Genomic DNA, 22,096 nt, shown 5'->3' on the forward strand with positions numbered 1-22,096 from the left:
CATGGATAGGCTGCTCAAGTAAGTCTGTACACATGTGATCTGTATGGACAAATTGTAAGCTTATATCCTTGGTGTGTTTCTTTAATGTGTTTGATCAAGGAATGTTTTAACCGTTGAATGAGGGAACATTTGTCTGTATATGTAGTTGGTAAGTCAGTACTTGCCTGCAAAATAGACGGATTAACGGCCGACTCCAGAGGATGTAGCGTGGGCCACGTGATTTGTTTCCTGGGTCGCTGGGGGAGGCTTGTGAGGTTGTTGCCCTTCTTATTGTCTGCGCAACATGCCTGCGGTGCGTCGTGATGCATTCCTGTAATTACACCTCGCGCATATGTAAAAGTGGGGGTTCAAGCGTCTCCAACTGACCAGTCTAACTGGTCGCGACCTTTTAGCCTAGTGGTTAAGGCGTGTGTGCCTGTGATCTGGGCTGCCCGTTTCGGCGTGGGTTCGAATCTCCGTTGGGATCATTTGTTTCTACTCGCTCCTTTGATCTGTTTCACATACATCACGAAACGTCAAAACAACAAGCCTTACATGTACGTAGAAAAGAAACAGCGCGATTAGATTACAAATCATGTTTCTTGTACGACTTAGATTGACATCTCTTGATGTTTTTATTAATATTAATCATAGCGCTTTGTTTTTCAAAGGTCGCAGTTACTTTGGCCTGAAATTCTCACAAATTTTTCACAAATAACCATTCCTTGCAACCTCTGCTTTGCATCTGCATCTGTATAGCCGGTATAATCGCCCTTCGGGGTAACACACCAGCTTAACCCGATGTTCCAATTCTAACCCATGAAAAAAGGCAAATCTATTTCAGCAACAAAATTGACTATGGCAGTTGTCAAATAGTAAGACTCGACTCACCGGGTCTGTTACTAAGGTGAAAAGTTAAATCCTCGACAAGTTCTTCAAACGCATTCAAATACTGCAAATCAACTTATCTTCGCTGGGGTCCGATTTCGCGGTAGGAGGTTTTTGCGGTGTTTTAAGTCCGCGGTTGAAACAGTTATGTAGTACGGTAGTAATACAACGGTCACCGCGAATCTCCCCGTGTAAGTATTGATCATTTAACATCATTATCAAATGCCGCGATAATAAATCCACCGCGAACATTTCAAGACTTACGGTGATGTAAATCTTGCCCTTAGGAAAGGACACCCACCGAGCCACCTACCTGTACGCGAAGCTCAATAGTTGTTACCGTATGTAAATGTAGCCCAGGATCTGAGATCAAATGCAACGATATGGCGAGCCAAGGACAGGTCACTATGGTTACCAATATTCCACCCACGTCATTGTGACGTCATAGAGTAAAGGCTACCCTAGCCCTCAGCCGATTTATTTTGCCTCAAATTGTCTCTCAACACATGGAGGGTCCGGAAGGTTTGCACTGTCTTTTCTTCTGATAGTTGATATGAACAAGGAGGATATGAAATTCCAATTGAGATTATGTTTTGTAAATCGTATAGACCACACCCGCTTAATAGGTGGTTCAAATGATTTTTTCAGGCTCAAAATGTTTCTATGAATCATCGCTTTTGTTGAGTTGTCACTGATATGGCTGTCACTATGATATATAGATATATGTACCGCTGTGCCTATTGCATTATATCATTCCCTGTTTATAGTAATATCGTAAGAAACCACACACTGGATACGGATATCATCATCATCATCTTGAATACCCCCAGATGACCCCGAAAGGGGCAAAGTAGGGGGGGAGGAGGTCCCAGGCTAAGGCGGGCAGGCCTCCAGCCTGGGACGGTACAACTCAACGGTGGGGGCCGTCATTACCGTACGAGGCAGAGCATTCCACTCGGGGTTGGTGCGGGGAAGAATGAATCTTTGTATGTATTTGTTCTAGCGTTGATTGTTTGATATTTGAGAGAATTGCTCCCCCGGGTGCGCCCCTGAGCTGGTTTCAGTAGACTGTCAGTGTTTATATTGATTGATATGGTTATATAATATATGCTGCCATGCGTGGTCGTCATTGAATCGCTCTAGTTGACACCACAGAACGATAGAAAGGTGACACAACACCATGTTCCAATATCCGTACACATGTCATATAGATATTGTTGGCGATGAAGACGCAATGAAGGCTTATTTGCACAACAAACGCTGTGGCGGCAAAATTGTTTGGCATAAATTTAACGGGAGACTTTTTGTTTTGTTATTCTACACGAATGACTTGAGTATACGTAAAACCATGTTGATTTGATTATATGGATGACATGCATATGCGCGCGCGCATCAATTTTCATTCATCAAATTTCCAGAAACAGGTTTTCGACCATAATGTGAATCGTACAGAGCTACTGCAAGTTAGGAATATATGCCGTGAAGTTAAAGAATAAAATTCTGGGAATGGATAGTAATGTCGTAGTATGCCAAAACAAATTCCAAAGTCAAAGAAGAAGATGAAGAACCTATTATTCGGTAGACCATGCTCTATGTATTTCTTCATTTGTTCAACCTTCCTTACCACTTAGGTTTCATAATGAAGGCAACTTCTTTTTTGCCAAACTGTTTTATTTGCGTTGATGAAGGTGCTAAACTGTTTTATTGACGTTGATGAAGGTTAGACATCCATGTAATCAATAATAACTTAAGGTTCAAACTCTACAACTGGATGAATTACGGATATTATTTCCGGACGTTTGCGAGTGACATCCATCGCTCTTCTTCGGCATCACTAAAATGAACTAGCAGAACTAACCATTACTTCAAACTTGACCAGTAATTGAAATTATTTGATCATCCATATACTAGTAATCAAATCGACATGGCCTTAAAAAAAAGAAACAGACATCAAAGGCGGCTGCTGTGTGATCAGTATTCCTGGTGTGAATGTAGGTCCTTATATGCCGGAGGGTGGAATCGACACTGGGAGACGGATACCACCTGAAGCACAGGTTATACAGAAAAAATGGACTCTTTTGGGCAATACTCACAATGTTAATGTGACAAACAGCTGGAAAGCATAACCGGGGCATAGTATCATACTGTAAAAGCAGATATGTTCGCGGTGATATTCTGTTCGCAGTTTTCGCCGCGACCGTTTCACAGCGAACATAAAACCACTGCAAACACTTGTCCAATACTGTAGCAGTATGTGACTAGAGCGCTGCCGCAAACTTAAAACCACCGCGAACACTCAATTTTCCCCTTAGCGCGAAATAAAAACCACGCTAACTTAAATTTACAGTGTATTATATTCTGTCATCTGTAGCTTCGAGTTCAGTGACTTTTATATGCAGCGATTAAACCGTCTTGTGTAAATTTTTAAAATGAAAGTCCTCATATGCCAGAGGAGTCGACATTGGCGGACGGATATCACCTGAAGCACATACACAATATGCAACCATGCATGAAAAAATACATGACTCTTGTGGCGATACGCCTATCGTTTATCACTCTTCAAGCAGAGGAGTGGGCCTGGCTGGTTTTTGACGTATTTTTAGGCGTTTTGCCGGGCTTCCGACGTTGTCTCGTTTTCTTTTTGTCACGACAAAGTAGAGAGCCCGACAAAAACGCCTACAACACGTCAAAAACAGCCGGAACCCCTCCTCTGCTTGGAGAGTAATTGTTTATGTGACAAATAGCCAGCAGGTATTACCAGGACATACATTAAGTTCTGCCAACAGGTATTAGTTACCAGGACTTCACGACAAAGTAGAGAGCCCGACAAAAACGCCTACAACACGTCAAAAACCAGCCGGAACCCCTCCTCTGCTTGGAGAGTAATTGTTTATGTGACAATTAGCCAGCAGGTATTACCAGGACATACATTAAGTTCTGCCAACAGGTATTAGTTACCAGGACTTACATTACGTGCTGCATATATATAAGAGTCACTGAACATTTGGCTGCAGGTTCAATGACTCTTACATATGCAGCGGTTAATCATATGTTATCCTCGAGCGCTTTTTACCTGAAGCACTCCCATGTAATGGCCGGTCATTCACTGGACTGAACCATTTTCTTGAAGGGGCTCTTTTCTGTGTACACAAATTCTCGTCAACATTCCTGCGTCTACATACATCCATAATTTCTTACAAACCAATTGATTGGGAATTAATTGAGTCTGTGTTATTTTCAAGGCTCAGAAAAACAAGGCAAGCGTGAGAGAAATTCGATGCCTTTTTCAAGGTCGTTGAATGAATTGTTGTCGCCACATATCACAATCATCTTATCTGCGGGAAGCCACGCCCACTGTTTACGCTGCCACTATCATGTGACGTACGGCTCTGTTGGCTCCTGCACGGCAGGTTTTCACGTATTTGTACGAACCCACCTGTCTATCCCTCAGAATACTTATATATTTAGGAGTTACAGCTTACAGTAGAGGCTGTGTCGGTGACTGTGGCTCCTCCTCCCTGTTCGTGCATGTTCAGAGCGCGGCGCTCTTCCAGCGGATTGGTTGTGCGACTGCGGGGTGTGCATGTAGGTGTGCGTACGCAGCGAGCTTGCCTCGACCTCTCTCTCGCACGGCAGTCAGTTGCGATCGCGAGGGAAGAATGGAGCTCTAAGTAGCGCTGTCACGTCTCGTTTCTCCGATGGCAGGGCCCGTCGATCTTCGCCCCTGCAACCTGTTGCTGTGCCTGATTGTCTACAGCGCTCCGAGGCTTCTAGCAGGTGAGTACAGTAGCGTGGCTACCTGTGACGATCTTAAGGGGGAGGGGAAACGGGGTAAAGAGCAACAGGTAGGCTCCTCGCCCCGTTAGTTACTGTCTGTGCGATACCGGGGGACTCGGCCTGTGTTACCGGGTAGTCTGCCGTGTGCGAATCTAGTCTTACCGCCGGCGTACCTACTCAACCTGCCGGTAACGTCGTACAGTTCTGGGTTATTCAAACGCAGTCAGACATTCAGGTTAACAACATGCATGATATAGACACATGTGCACAAACATGGCCACGTTTGACCTGTTTTTCTATGCCGGTGATATGTAGTTATAGATCATGAACCTGCATGGGTTGGGGTTTTATCGATATGAGTCTGACACTTAAGCTTTGAACACACACTTACCACCTGTGCCGTACCTGAATCGTTAAGTTAGAACAACATGCATGATCTATAGACACAAACATGGTTTGACCTGTAATTTTATGCCGGTGATATGTAGTTATAGATAGCCTGCATGGGTTGGGGTTTTATCGATATGGCACTGACACTTAGAACACATACTTACCGCCTGTGCCGTACCTGAATCGTTAAGTTAGAACAACATACATGATCTATAGACACAAACATGGCCACGCTTGACCTGTTTTTCTATGCCGGTGATATGTAGTTATAGATAGCCTGCATGGGTTTGGGTTTTATCGATATGGCTCTGACGCTTTAAACACACACTTATCGCCTGTACAGTACCTGAATCGTTAAGTTAAAGCTACCGACGCGAGCAGTACGATAAAACCACGGGTTATCCCTATGCACAGTCATGCACGCGTGCAATCATCGCGAAGACAGACGGTTTTTATTCGCGTCTCCCCTCTCTATAGCTATAGCTAACACTGTGGCGGGTTAATTACCTGGCAACATGCAGGGTGATAATGTACTGTCTCTTTGTTCTGTATCGAAGCCACGAAGTTGAGTGGCCGTATTTTGACACCACACGCTTACGTAAAGGATGAGATCTCTTTCTAGGGACACGGGCTGTCACAATGCACCCTACTTACCCGAGTTTACCGATCATCTAACATCAGAGGATATGTGAAAACCTTTAATTTCCTCGCAATCAAGTCTCGTTTGTTTGAACGGGACGTGGACGTTATCAAAGGTCGGTCTGAGGGTAAAGGGCACTTCTTGCCGACCCAGATTTTAAGAAAACAAGGGTTGAAAAATGTAGGACAGTGCCGGCCAAAGTTCACAGGATGATGCGTGCTCGTCTTGGAAGCCGGGACACGTACAACCACTTTGTCCACGTGAGCCCTGGGGGCAAACGTCCAACTTTTGATCACCCCTCACGCACACCTGATACACATAGCCGACCATGGCCTTTCACCTTGTCCAGACAATAGTAAGTAGTGATTTAATGAGTCAGAGGTATGTTAGCTCATTAAATCGCTGTAGACAGCATAACTATTGTGTTACTCGTAGCTGAGAATCACGAGCACAACGTTTTCACTTACTTCGTCTTTTGGCATCTTTTATCAATTCTAACTAAATGATTGTGCTAAATAATCAGATCTATGGTTTGGGATCAGTATATCTTAGCAATAAATTTTGAAAAAGCGGAAAAGTCATGTTCTGTTTGGATGCGGTCAGGGATGTGATCTGCGTCGGCAAGAGTAGGGGTCCTTCCCAGTGTGAGCGGTTCAAAACCTACAGTCTAGTGGCCGCACTTGGGGTCGAATTGAGGTCACCTGGGTTAGCGCCGAACTCCAGACCCTTGCGATCTAGCCCCGCCAATTGTAAGCTCCTCGCAATCCAGCCCCTGGCTGTGAGGAGAGAGTAGTCGCCCACCTAATGATGATAATAACAAACTGGAGGTAGAATAGGATGGGTTCCACTGCGGCTACTCCCAGCCCAGCGCCGACCTTGGTTGGGGAGTGTGGTCGGGAACAAAGTCGTGGGAAGGTTCTGAATGCTTTGACGAGTATAAGAGCCCGGTCACATCCTTCGTACGATTGCAAACTGCGGCCTACATCCTTGGCATAGTCGTGCATATGTCGTGCAACAGTCAGCTTACTTGGTTCGCAAAACGCCTGTCTTAGATCCTTGTCGGCGGTTGGTTCTGTCACAGCCTAGTTTAAATTCTACAACGTCAAAATTGTACGACTGCCTCGGGCGAATGTAACCCCGTCGTAAGTCGCAACACCGGCTCGCTATCAGAGATAGCAGAAATCGACCCGTGGGGAAAATAACGCATGTTTTGAATCCGCAAACAGCAGTTATCAATTGTAAATCAACACTGAAGAGGTCAAGGGTCGACTATATTGTAAATGCAGAAATGTTCGCGGTGGTTTCATGTTCGCAGTTTTCGCGGCGACCGTTTTACCGCGAACTTAAAACCACCGCAAATACTGTAGCAGTGTGTGCCTATAGCGCTGGCGCAAACTTAAAACCACCGCGAACACCCCATTTTCGCCTTAGCGCGAAATAAAAAACCACACGAATTTAAATGCATTTACAGTATTTACCATGTCAAAATTCTCGGATCTTTAATGTGTCAAGAACCTGAACGTCGAACCGCCGATGTAAGATTTTTTACACCACCCATTCGTATTTTGAAGTGCTTTTCTTAGATGGGCACTGCGGTGTTGTAACAAACCCACCCACATTGTATATGTGAGTGGCACACTAGGTATAGTCGCTTTAGTATTTTGTTCCCACGTAAGTCTCTCTGCAATCAAATGCAGAATGTTTGGAATATCAAGTATTCACCCAACAAGCATGATTGTAGTGTAGTGAGTCTGTTGTTACTCATGTCAGGTACAATTACAAAACATAGGATGGATAGATTTTCAACCCTGAATCTAATTCTAGCTTCGCTTGTTTATTTTTCTATCTGGAGACATAGCAAAGCCCACACACAGCAATGACCTATTGCTATGGCACCCAGAGAAGATTTTGAATAAGCTAAAGGCAGAGCCTGGCTTCTGATTCCACACCTAACGATTCAACCCTGCCACCCCCAGATGATGGATCCTGTCACCTTTAGTCTCTTCCGATACATTTCTGAGAAACCCTGTCACCCTAATCTCAATTTCAAGGTCATGCAGTTTCCATAAACGGGGATATTTAACAATAGCTCCTCTACGTTTCAATAATGGGACCATTTCAATTTTTTTTAAAGGAGACAGTTGAAAATCTTTTCATCTTTTTTAATCGTTGTTTTTGTAACATGCAGTGAGCACAAAAAACAAAACAGGAAAAAAATCAATTAAAAAAAAAACGCCCAAGAATTCATTCAGTCGTCGTGATCACTATAGATCGTGATCACTAGCACGGGTTGGACTGTATTTTCTAATCAGCAGTATATGTCTAGACACGAGAGATGAAATTCAAACAAAAGACGACGAAAGGAAAGTTTGGCATGAACTGGTGATGACCTGTAATAATACCGAGACACACTGTTCAAACTTGCTGTGATAAAGCGAGGGCGCCATGAAAGATAACGGCACACAATTTCCGGAAAAAAAGCAAGACATAAGAGAAAATCTGGAGGCTAGGAGACAGCGTCTTATCTCAGCAAACCTTGTGGAGTAACACCTGGCGCTATTTGGGGCGATAACAACGTACAGACTCCCTCTCACTGGACCTGCGACGCGTTGGCGACCTCGCCGCGACCGAGTGATTTGACACCGCGCTAAACGGATTTCGTCGATAAAAACGAATCTTTTAACGATTTGTGTGTTTTGTTGTCTTTTTAGTCATATTTGTACGTTTTGCATGGTATTCCCATTGTCTCAAATTCAATCTAGGACGCAGCGAGGTCGCCAACGCGTCGCGGGTCCAGTGAGTGCACCGAAATGTCCATTCCACTACCGTCTGCGAACGCCGCGCGACCAAAGATTTCACAGATAGCTCAACGAATTTCATAAATGAAAAAAAATCTTTTAACGCTTTGTGTGTTTTGATGTCTTCTAAATAATAGTATAACTTCTTCCATAATACTCCAAGTATGACATCTAGGGTCGCACAAATCCAATGTTGGTCGCTGTACGGTCGCTGAGGGATCGCCCTCCAGTGGAAAGAGGGCCTAAACCCATGGTATTTGTTACACCTCATCATGCTCTTTCTTCGGCCTCTCTCTACTGTATGGAGGCCGATGAGGGACGAAAATTGGATTTGTGTTAACTATGACTTTATAGATTGAATATGATCCATGATGTAGAGCCAATTCCAAGTCACCGAGATATGATATTTGTAATAATTCTAAACTGAAGAAAAGAATATTCAAGGCACAAAAGTTCTATATTCTTTTTAAAAGATTGAAGATGAAAATTTGAATCTCATGATTTAGATGTTTTGGAAACATTTTGAAATTGACTAAAGATTTACTCCTTATTAGGAATAATCTATAGTTATCTGATTCTTTGACTTTAAGAAATATTTACAAATATCATTTGCAACATTTTCCACATAGTAGGATATTATCCGCATAAAAGTAGCAAAGACGTCAAAACACACAAAACTGGCAAACACAATACTATTCGTCTGAACTACTAATGAGAGTTTGGATCACTCAGTGGTCGCCGAACGGTCGCTAATTCAATGGAAATGGGGTGTAAGACTCCCATTTCACTAGACGGCGATCGCACTGTGACCTCGCTGCGACCTATATTGGATTTCCTTAACCCTTGACTTCATAATTGAAATATCATGCAAAATATAAAAGTATGACTGAAAAGACAACAAAACGCACAAAGCGTAACAACGTTTTGTTTTCTATCTGTGACATTCGTTGAGCGCTCTGTCTAATCGCGTGGTCGCAGCGTGGTCTCAGCGTGGTCGCCGGCCGCACAAGTGGAATGAGGGTATAACGTATAAGTAACGGCCTTTGAAAACAACGACATCTCGAGGTCTACATATTACTGTTAGGGTGAGCTCACAGCAAACCATTCTGTCCTTGCCCTTGCTGCCCTAATGTCTAGAAACAATGTCGAAACTCGTAACGACCGCTATGTCATGATGAGACACGCTTGGGGAGCTCGTTACCAGTGATCGTCTGTTCCATCCGTTAAAGCCGTGAACATCACGCGTTATCTCAGGCGGGCCACACGCACTTTCTTCAACACAGACGTCTTAAGTCAGCTAAAGGCCAATCTGACATTTTCCACTCTCCCTGTAGAACCCAGACCAATCACTGCCGAGTTACATATTCAGCGAAACGCTTACACAAGCAATGCCGATGTGTTTTTCGAGACATTTGCTCCGCCGGCTGTGCGTGGCTTAAGGTGGAACACTTTGAATATTTGACTTTGATCTTTTCCAGACTCATTCCGCCCTGAATCTAGTTACTTCGCAATTCTTATTGCAGTACAATTGTTTACACCTGAATTCTAGTAGCTTTTACCGTTAAGGAGGCTGAATTGCGAGGCTTAATACTAATACAATACAATCATCATCATTATGCTTCCAGATTTAATCCGGGGAGATAAAACCAGTTAAGTTTTTCCAGTACGATCTGTCCTTCATGGCAGCTATCAATGCAGAACCTGAGAGTCCAGTGTCTCTTTCGATCAATGTCAATAAAGTTGTGTGAGGTCTTCCAACTCTGCGCTTTCCCTCGGGTAGCCACTGCATTAGTCGCCCAGCAGGTCAAATCGTTAATAGATTTACCCTCCGCTAACAACATGATCTCTTGCGATACCGGTACATTTCGTATGCATTTGGTATTTTCTTTCTGACCATATTTTTGTACATTTGACGTACCATACTTCTGACTTTGACTTTTTCTTGCTGGTATAAATTAGATAAGAGGCTATGCCATTGTATAGATTTTTAAAAACGTTGCCTATGTTCGATCAATTAGAGAGTTTTGAAATAATCTCTTGCGATATCGTCACATTACGTATGCATTTGGCATTTTCTTTCTGTTGATATTTTCGTATGATCACTTTATGTTGGCGTACCATACTTCTGACTTTGACTTTTTCTTACTGGTATAAATTAGATAAGAGGCTTTGTCATTGTATAGATTTTTCAAAACGTTGCCTATATTCGATCAATTAGAAAGTTTTGAAATGATCTCTCAACATGATCTTCTGCGATACCGGCACATTTCGTATGCATTTTGCATTTTCTTTCTGTCGATATTTTCGTATAATCACTGTGCATTTGACATACCATACTTCTGACTGACATTTTCTTGCTGGTATAAATTGAAAAAGCGGCTATACCTTTGAAGAGATTTTAGAAAACCGTTGCCTAAATTCGATAGAGTTATATAAGTGGAGAATTTTGAAGAAAAAAACGTTGTCAGCTGATGCGGTAGTGACATTTAATACGTTGCCCTTATTCTGGTATAATCAGGCGGAATTAAGGACCTGCACCTGCGGTTGCACTCTTGTGAAATTAGCTGCCCGTATTTATGACAGAGTCGGTGAAAAACGAGCACACGACAGACGTCAGGACTTGTAATTGCCAAGTCGTGTGGCGTAACGGCAGGGTGTTCGACTCAGAACCAAGAGGTTCCGAGTTCGAAACCGCCACCGATGCTGTGCCCTTGGGAAAGGCACTTAACACGACTTTCCTCACTTCGCCCAGGTGTATAAAGATAAAATGGATATGTTGTTATCTGTACGTGGCACTGTTAATATAAGTTATAAAAACTTGAATGCAGTGCCACGTCGTCCTTGTCTGTCAAAAACCAAACTAAAAAAAAAAGCTAAGAAACATATGAAACCATGTTTATTTGACTATGTGGATGACATCCGCGCGCATCAATGTTCGTTCGTTTCCTAAAATAATCTATTCATTTATTACAAGTTGATGCCCAATGGCTAATTGCAGACAAACATGTACATGGAGATACATAGAAATCGAAATAGCTATCTAGCCTACTGTGAAAGTTCTATGCTAACTATGTTTTTTTTTAATGCTTAGCACCATGCCTTAGCTTAGCAGCTGACCCATATCTATATATTAGGGCGCTGGCGAGGGACACTAAGGTGGCGATTTATACTCTACTTAACAACTTGCATTTGTTGACTATGGTTGGGTTTGACTTCTTTTTTTAAGACAGTGGAAAATAAACTGACCTACGTTTTGAATCTTAAGTGGGTTGGTTGATTTAAGTAGTAAGATGGATTTTTGTAAATTATTCAAATGGAGAAAGCTAGGAGGATTTATGGAAGCTGTTCTCTATAATTCGTTTCTTTCGGCGTCATATAGAGGACATTGGCAAATATACTAAAAAAAGAAGTTTTCGACTATACTGTAAATCGCACAAAGCAGCTGCAAAATGATCTAATATATGCCGTAAATTAGAAAAAAATTGGAAAACGATGATACTGTCGTAGAATGTCACAATCATTTCCAAAGTCAAAGAAGAAGATGTGAAGAAAGTTAAAATGAAGAATCTATTATTCACTATACCATCCTCTGTGTGTTAATCATTTGTTCAACCTTCCTGACCACGTAGATTTCATAATCAAGGCACCCTTTTTTGTTGTTGAAAACGTTTTTTTATTCGCACGCTCGCATCAGTTTTGGGGTTCCCAGATGATGGCATCCATATAATCACATCAACATGGCCTGCTGATGATTATTGGAAAACGGTCAAAGCTGCGGCGCCACAGTGTAAACTATCTTCCGTCGAATTTGTTCATCACCGAATTTAAAAAAAAAACGCTTAATTTTAGTCAAGCGAAAATAGTAGCCTCTACCAGGCTCCACAGGTCGCTGGAAAAATAGTAGAAATTGACCAAATAGACAGATAACATACAAGGGGAGTTAGCTGGCCAGGGGGTAGTTTGTGATCTACTTAACTGCACTCCCTGGCCAGCTAATTCCTCCGGTATGTTATCTGTATATTTGGCCAATTTCTACTATCGATCTAGCAACCTGTGGAGCCTGGTAGAGGCTATGAAAATCTACCCAGTTACAGTGGACGTGGCTCGGTGCCCTGTGCTCTGCGAACATCAGCCAATCCTCCAATATCGTGCGTTGATAGAGAGAACACGGCCATATTGCGGCCGAGTCTAAAATGCCATTTGAGAGCTCGCAGGCTTGTCTAGCAAGCTTAGTCTTCCTGTTGCGTGACGACCGCTTAAGACAAGACTTCTTTATACGCCTGTTGCTAAAATTAAGCAGGTCGTTTTCCTTGACTTCCTTAAGCCGCTTCTGGAAACCGTACCCACATGCAAATCAGTAAAACTGTCCCTTGATAATAGAGGGGGTTATAGGTGAGACTGCGGCTTAAAGTGCTCAAGGGAGCCTTGGAAACATACATGACGTCAGCAGATCGCCTAACATCACCGACCTGGACTACCATAATGCAAATCTACCGACCTGTTCAACCTCAACCAGTACGGTCTCTTCAATGTACTCCGGTAGAAAGATAATGAACACGAAATGTTCTATAGTCAACGCTGCCCAAGAAGACCACCCAGGGAACCGATAAAATCTGGTCTATGTGGACAGGTGGTCGCTATAAACAGGATTCGTAATACTTGTGTCAACAGGAAAAATTATCTAAGGGACCATGAAAAAGTGGTCGCATTGGCCAGGTGGTCCTTACATAGAGGTGGTCACTTGTATAGGTTTTTACTGTGGATGAAAACATAAGATACATGACTACCATTTTTTGTCATTCTCTCAGAACAGGTTTGACTGTATGTTGACTGTATATCAATGGCCAGGTGGTCCTTATGTAGAGGTGGTCACTTGTACAGGTTTGACTGTATATCAATGGCCAGGTGGTCCTTATCATGTAGAGGTGGTCACTTGTACAGGTTTGACTGTATATCAATGGCCAGGTGGTCCTCATGTAGAGGTGGTCACTTGTACAGGTTTGACTGTAGATGAAAGCACACGATGCATGGCTACCATTTTTTCTTCTTTCAAAACAGTGTGTTGCTGTTTGTTCTTCTTAAATGTCTCGCCGGTGACCTTTGGTGTCGTGACCTTTCATAAGAGCAAACACAAATACGATTCTTTCTATCGTATTTCTTCTTTATGATTCACCAAGACGTGGTCTCTGCTACACCTCAGTTGATGTATTATTCTTGTAGTAAGGGACTGGAAACGTTTCTTTGGTTTCTATGGTAATAACAAATTTGTTGCAAATTCTTGCCCGACTGCTGATTCAAAATAACAAGACAGATACAATCACTGAAAAACGATGGCAATGCCGGATGTGTGGCTGATACATGATTTCAAATGCCAGTGTTCTAAATCAAAACGTGTTTTATGATTGCACTGAAGGACCCCAGCACTCCTTTCTATAATACGTGGGTTCTGCGATTTTATGGGGAGTGTAGTTTTCTTATATATCATACAATATTATAGTATTGATTTAGTTATCTGTGGTTTATTCCCTCTTATACTAGTGAAAATTGTACAGCTAGATCATGATACTGTAGCTGACACAGTAGATTTTTAAAACTTGAAATTTTCTCACAGCAACCATTTCTTACTGCTTTGTTCCATAATTTTCCTCATCGCTCTTTCTAGAAGTGTCTTAACCTTTAGCACTCTGAAGTAGCCGTTTGGCACCCCATTCCCTATTGGTTACAGAGTTAGGCAGCAGGGAGAAGGTTAAAAGACAAATAGTGACAACACACAACACACACATGTACATGTAATAGATCTCAACCGAAATCTCGGCGTCGGCTTACGAAGCTAACATTGCAATTTACGACTTTCAAACAAAGTAATAACCAAGTTGATAAAGTACTTCTCCCAGCATAAGATATCCTCGATCTGACGGGGCTTCTTAATTGCAACGTTGCGCGATAAACCACGGTCTCTTGTTATCTTTAAGATTGATATTGCGATGTATCAGCATGCAGAGCTCTTGGGAAGGTACGAACAGTTTGATCACAACGAGTCTGCTGAAATCTGCGACTTTATCAGGCTAATTGCGAGTTCCTCCATAAAACTGCCAATCGTAGTGCCACTCCAAGAAAACGGATGGTGGTTGGATGTGACAGGAAGGGCTATTTTGTAGCGGTAACGGCGCTGAGCTCATCGCTGTGCCAATTTTCAGCTTGTTTGAACGAGGTAAAATATGCGCGACTTGGGAGAGAAACGAGTAAGAGTGGCGAAAACAAGAAAGTAGTGACGTACGAGGCCGATTTGATGGATGTATCTGTATCGATATAGCCGGCAAAACCGCCCTTCGACGTAACACACCAGCTTCTGTGTCCGTATAGCTGGTATAACCGCCCTTCGGCGTAATACACCAGCTTCTGTATATCTGTATCTGTGTAGCTGGTATAACCACCCTTCGGTGTAACACACCAGCTTCTGTATCTGCATCTGTATAGCCGGTATAACCACCCTTCGGTGTAACACACCAGCTTCAGTATCTGCATCTGTATAGCCGGTATAACCACCCTTCGGTGTAACACACCAGCTTCAGTATCTGCATCTGTATAGCCGGTATAACCACCCTTCGGTGTAACACACCAGCTTCGGTATCTGCATCTGTATAGCCGGTATAACCACCCTTCGACGTAACGCACCAGTTTCTGTACCCGTATCTGCATCTGAATAGCCGGTATAACCGGTCTTGGCGCAACACGCCAGTTTAGAACTGTACCTGTATCTGCATCTATATAGCCGGCATAACCGCCCTTCGGCGTAACACACCAGCTCCGCAGGCACGCGGCGCGGTAGCAGCTGGTTATATCACACCGAACGACCTGTCACACCTAACCTTGGAATATCTATCTGCAAGCGCTGTTTAAGCTATCTGTCGAAGATTCTCCTAGACCTACAGTGCTTGGTGGTAACGAGTTCCGATCTACGATACTTGTAGGAAAATACGATTTTTCGAAGACATCAATCCTAGGTTGATAACTCAGGTACTTGAAGGCATGCATGGCTGGTTTTTATTTTCTCTGTGTAGCTTCAGAATCACTAAACGTATTATGGAAGACTGTAGGGCATACAGAGGGTCGGTGTGCTTTGTATCAAACCATGTGAAATCAATTCGGTTGCCAACTCTGCCCATCATGTGACCTTCGTGTGTAATGAAATGGACACACTGCCTCATAATTGGACCCGGTGGGAGAGTAGTCCGTCGTTATTGTTTGATTTTCTGGTGATTACTTTCTTTGTTTTTCAAGTCCTAAGGTTATTAGACCATGGATCAAATTCATTGGGCAGTACACCGATATAATACCTCAGTGGAGCCATATTGTTTTCGCTACTAAAGAAGCCAGAGTGTTTTGAACTGATAAAGTCGATATGTCCCCTTAGGGCCGAGTAATTACTAAGCCGTGCTCAAAACTGCAAATTGGTATTGACAGACCACTCGACAATTCTTCGTTCGCGTGATCTAGTGGATGAAGAAAAGGGCATTTGAAAACTTTTATTGCGATTAATTGATGAGAAAATACTAATTAATACTGTAATTGTAAATGACGGGAATTTGATACTTGAATCAGTCGTTAAGGTTAAAATCATTTGGCAAAGGTATGAGGTCGTGGAATATAGTTGTGTATTGTCAATGCATTTAAGTTCGCGCTAAGGGGAAAATGTAGCTAGTGCTCGCGGTGGTTTTAAGTTCGCGGCAGTGCTATAGTTCCATACTGCTACAATATTGGACAAAAATGTTCGCGGTGGTTTTATGTTCGCTGTGAAACGGTCGCCGCGAAAACCGCGAACATACAACCACCGCGACCATTTCTGCATTTACAATATTTCTTCTTTCTTTTTTTTGACCTAAAAAGCTTTGAAACGTGCTTTGAACTAATACAGTCGATATATCTGCTTGGGGCCGAGTAATTACTGGACAGTGCGAACGAGTGCGTGCAATTAATATTGACAGACCACTAGACAGCTCCTCGGTTGCGTGACCTAATCTAAAAGTGGGCGTATGAAAACTTTTATTGCGAGCTAGATACTTTGTTCCGGATCCCATTGCATGCTGGGAAATGCGTGACATCGCGGGTAATGTAGAGGGGTAACGACGTCATTACCATGGCAACGCGTACGTGGCGCATGCGTACAGTGTCTGGTCCGGTGTATGCTACCGAAGTAAGGGTTTTCCTTGCCCCTGCGTTACCCACAGTGCTCTGTATCTTCCAGCATGCAACGGGATACATGTAAAGGTCTGTTCACTTCGCTGACGTCATGGTAATGAATAAACATAGATAGACGTCTGAGTAGTAAAGATAGGTCAAAGGGTAAACTGAAATGACCTGCGGACTTTGAGCACAATATCTCGTCTAACAAGGTATTGAGTAACGCGTATGGCCCAACTTTGTCGTCTTTTAATTCAAGAGACTTTTGAAAAAAAAAAGAGAAATGAGAGGACAAGGACCATAAGCAAACCTTAACTTCGTTATGACTTATTGATAATAGTATGTCAAGGATGAAAGTTAATGTTTATTACGACTAAATGTTTTTGGATCTCTAATTTCTCTGATTTCAGTCATGTAATCTGCATCTTAAGGATGGGCATTAGGCCTAAGTCAGTAACTAATCTTACATCTTTGTTATACTCTGTGTGACCCTCATCTCGCCGCGAAAACCGCGAACATAAAACCACCGTGAACATTTCTGCATCAGTACAGTACTAGTAACTGCGACTGCAAATGAAATCCTATGGTGGCCAAACCTTCTGGCAAATATTCCCCCTATAGCCGGTGTGCTTAGTCTGGTAGAGACCATCCTTCTCAGACACAAACAAAAAACGCTACAAAATATATCCTTTACCTTCTCGGCGAGGGTAACAAAAGAACAAAGGGGTGGTTACAAGAGGTGAAATACTTGGTGCATTCCTGCTGCAAGGTTAGAAACATGACCCTGGAATGTCTCACCGGTAAGTACTGTAATCTCCCCTTATTGACAGGTTCGCGGTCTAGCATTGTCTTTATCTGCAACTCAAGTCAGCGGAAAAATGTAAATATCCCCCGGTGTGTTACCTCAAATGACCGGGCATTCTTAAGCGTGCACTTTGGCCACACTTTCTGCATAGACAGGGCCTTACCATTTTATGATTCATTGAGGGTTGGTGGAATTCTTTCCTAAACAAAACACTCAAATGAACACACACACACGCATGTATACGCTCAACACACAGTCACGCACACACACACATGAACGGGCACACCACACACATGTACGTTCATGCAAGCATAGACATTTTACTGTGAAAATCACAGTGTCATATTTTACTTACTCCCACCCGGCCAGGAGCAAAGACAATATTTGCTATGCTCGGCACCACCCCAAGGTCACGTCATTTCATACACCACTGTTTATCGAGCAAACATGGCGGTCCTTGATAGGCTAGCCAATCAGTCTAGATACTGGCCCGCCTCGGGTCATAGGTAAACATGTGAGGTCATCACTCTTCCGTGTAAAAGATTATAGAAAGTCAGTAGGGTGAATATTACGCCGTAGCTCATGAAGAAAGTCATTACGTCTGCCAAAGGTTAAATTGGAATCGGGGAAACGGACATTTGCATACAGGGGGCAGAAAATTGGAATACATTAGCGGTATATGTCAAAAACACTTCATCCACACAATCTTTCAAAACTCTGTGCAAAATGATTGTGTGACCTCTGACCTTCAATCCTTACGACCTGGCACGATATGGACTATGAGTACGGATATGATTTTATTATGACGCATAAATGTTATATATATATCAGTGTATTGTTTGTATGTTTGTATATGTGTATCTAGGGCCTCCCTGAAAATCAGTGCGAAGCCACTGAGGGAGCTACCCTAGTAAAAGAATACAGAACTAAAATAAAAAATACTAAAGGTTGCCATGATGATATCAGGCTTTTTGCCTTTGCCGTAAGCTGTAACATTTCGTTTACTAGAGTTCCACGACCCCATACCTTCGCCGACTGATGTTAACCTTTTCGAATCGCATAGCATAAATTTTCCCATTCATTATGCAAAAAAGGACCTCAATGGCATGAATTATGTCATTTGACCATCTTCTCTACCCAACTAACACAAGTTGTTCAAAGTATGAGAGTCTTATCTTAGCACAGAAGGCTATGGTAGCATTTCGTCATAAATTATTTAAATGAGCCCTCATTTGCATGGTTTATGTCTGATAATATCCACATTTACTTACTCACGAAGACAATCCATCCAGGCATTCTTGAGTTATTGTGTTGACACACGCACATGTACACACACACACACAGGCAGACACACACACGAACGCTGACGAAAACATAACCTTCTCGGCGAAGGTAATTAAGTACTGTAAAGAAGATAGGTCAAAGGGTAAACTGAAATGACCTGCGGACTTTGAACACAATATCTTGTCTGACAAGGTTATTGCAATGTTATGTAATGCAAGTAACACTCGATTTACGTGGGCAAAAGCATCTTCATTTGATTTTAGATAACGTTACAATGTCCTCCACTTTCTCCCACGATCGTTAGAGGCCATAGTTTGAAAGTTCTCCAGTTTCTTATCGTACAGTAGATCTTTAATGATTGTCCTGGCGCAACTATCCGGTCTTTTCAACCGTATCAGAACCATGTAAGACAGTCATCAGTAGGTAAATGCTCCCAGCTGTGTGTGATGTATTCAGACAATTAGCGGGAGCATCCTTGTCTTCCTCAACGCTGGGACAAGATAGAGAAATATTCATTAAACGAAAGATGTTGTCCCAGACTTTCCGTCGCCAGTGGAGCAGCATTTAGCAATCATTTCTTACCCGTGCGCCTTTTAGCATTATAAGTTTAGCGTGTCTACTAATCACCTCTTTCTGTTTGACGCCATTCTTGAACTACTTGCACATCGTTTTAACGCACTAGATAGACTGAATCTTAATTTACTGCATATTTTGATGAACTACATTATGTTTGTTACGGCAAGATCTATGTTACACAACAATTGTACAAGGTATGAAGTATGGAAAGGGAAACGATTTGAAGAGACTAATCAACATAACTATGACAACACTAATAACTAGATAAGAAGGAGGAGACACTAATAACTAACTAAGTTTGGACATTTTCTTTGTAGGCATAACCGTATCGTCAAGTATGGATAGTTTTGTCTCGCTTTTGAAATGCATAATGTATCACATCGACCTACATAGGCAAATACAGGAGATTTTCTTCACCATAAGTAGGGCAACTACTTTTACAGTACAGATCCCCAAGGTGTACAACAGACTTAACAAGTCAATCAAGCGATGTCAGTGTTTTATGTGAGCTGCTTGGTGTAATTGAAGTTTCCAATTGAAGTGGGAAAAGGCAGTATAAAACAAGATTAACACGCCTTGGGCAAACTTTCCAAACGTCGTGAAGAGAAGATCAAAAGATCTTCGTCCTTCATGCTAACTTTGTTCATCTGCTCTTGGGAAAAATAATAAGATGGATGGCGGATTGTGTATGACCATTGACGTAATGATAGACTACGTGCGTAGTTCTAAGTCCACCTCGTCAGAAGTTCGGTTCATAAAAAGCTTTGAAAGACCCGGGCGATGACCCGTTAAATGGCGGACGTACATCCATTCTCCCACGGACTACAAGTCCTTGGATCATTCGTTCAGTGGCTACTGAATTTCCATCTATCCTTTTATCTCAAGTATGTGCATCTCTCTGCGGGGAGTAGGCGTGTACATATGCGTGTGCACATGTGTGAATGTGTGCGTGCGTGCGTACGTACATTTCTGTGTGTGTATTCCTCTATGCGTATGTGTATGTATGTGTTTCTTGGGTGTACATGTATGTTTATATGTATGTATGCACTTCCAACGACAGAGATCAGAACGTTAATCTATCGCTACAACGAGATGTGATAGTTTCTGACAGCGCGGCCCAATTACCCTGCGTCCCACAACCCTCGTACATCACGTCACATCACATGAAACATCGGCAGACTGTAGAATCTAGAGCACTTTAAACTTTAGAAACTTTAGAATCTAGAGCACTTTAAACTTTAGAGACATTAGAATCTAGAGCACTTTAAACTTTAGAAACTTTAGAATCTAGAGCATTTTAAACTTTGGAAACTGTAGAATCTAGAGCATTTTAAACTTTGAAAACTTAAAATCTAGAGCATTTTAAACTTTGAAAACTTAGAATCTAGAGCACAATGTATCACCTTCCTGTCTGTATTTTGGTATCCAAATCACGACTCGAAAGAAGCACAGGCATCCTAATAGAGCAAAGCCTATATCAATCAGAAAACTTAGAGTGTAACATAAGTGCGGAAGTCTGATATTCCTTGCCAGAAATAGACTATATTGCATTCAAGGACGACTAAGAAAGGTGTAACGCGGAACATCATTCTGTTATCAGTAGGATTACCCAGCACAGGCGTCTCTTTGAAATGGGCCATATTTGAAAGGTAGTATTATATAAAGAAAGATGAAGGGCTTCAAAATACCTTTATTTTATCTCCTCTCTGTACATATGTATGCAATGCAAGGAAATGCGACTTCAGTCTTTTCTTGGCATGAGGTACTTACAAAGGTCAAAGCCATCTTTCTGTATTATGCAAGACTTAAAAAGATACAGTAAAGTTCTTCTGATGCATGCGTTACATAAAAAGGAGGCGTGAGCTCAGCACCAGAATACGAACATCATGTTTGTGACTCAAAATTCAACGAGAGAAAGGGGTGAATTCCGTAAATATCGTTTCGCATTGCGAATTCCATTTTGACGTCATGTGTGTAAATCTATTGATGTATATCAAGGTTGGTATCTCAGTCATACTTTGAAATAAATGAATAACAATATTAACAATTTGTCCCCTTAGGATGGCACCTAGACTACTAGTATATAGCTAGCAGAATAAGAAATACTCTTTTTACACAACCAAGTGATTTATTCAACCGACATTCGGTGACAATCTGTCATTTTTATCAAGGCAATTCTGACTGGTTCAAATTGCACTGCAGCACAGGTGTCGCTGCTCATATTTAGAATTGCCTTGATGAAGGTGACAGATGGTCACCGAAACGTCGGTCATTTTATTCAGTGACTTGCCAACCTGATGAAGCTATTCACGGGTATATAGCTAGCAGCGTATAAGAAGTTTTGGCGATATTCTTCTAACATTTTTCTGTTGTTTCCAGCCGCAGAACCGGAGCCGGCGATCCCCGAAGCGCGGGAGATCCACCCACCAACGGACGTGACGTGGACGTCACGAGACCTGAACCACTCCCTAATATGGCGGCCCGCAGAGGATGCCGGGACGGGAACCACCTACACCGTGGAGTGCAGACTGTAAGGGCTAGCTATATATTGAGATGGGTTTGGGGAGGGGTTTTTAATTTTTTATTGTTTTTTTTTTCAAATAAAAATAACAAATACAATGAGCTAACCATCCAGCAAGAAATGATATTGTACAGATAATGTGATAATCATGTACAATAATCATGTAAAATTTTATGGGTTCCCTTGGGAATCAGTTACATTGTTAACTGAAGGGACAACCCTAAAGATTAATAAATAATAAATAGATAAATAAATGA

The 22,096-nt window shown here is 42.3% G+C and overlaps 1 protein-coding gene across 1 annotated transcript in view; it reads left to right on the forward strand.

Moving 5' to 3' along the window:
• Nucleotides 1-4,250: 4,250 nt before the first annotated feature.
• Nucleotides 4,251-22,096, forward strand: part of LOC136422933 (uncharacterized) — a 33,386-nt gene continuing 15,540 nt past the window's right edge. Inside the window, exons 1-2 of the mRNA XM_066410860.1 lie at nucleotides 4,251-4,644; nucleotides 21,698-21,848. Of these exons, the coding sequence (XP_066266957.1) occupies nucleotides 4,566-4,644; nucleotides 21,698-21,848 (230 nt within the window). The 5' untranslated portion in view covers nucleotides 4,251-4,565. The remainder of the gene's footprint in view (nucleotides 4,645-21,697; nucleotides 21,849-22,096) is intronic.

The sequence above is a fragment of the Branchiostoma lanceolatum genome, chromosome 17 (genome assembly GCF_035083965.1).
Source record: "Branchiostoma lanceolatum isolate klBraLanc5 chromosome 17, klBraLanc5.hap2, whole genome shotgun sequence".
Lineage (NCBI taxonomy): Eukaryota > Metazoa > Chordata > Leptocardii > Amphioxiformes > Branchiostomatidae > Branchiostoma > Branchiostoma lanceolatum.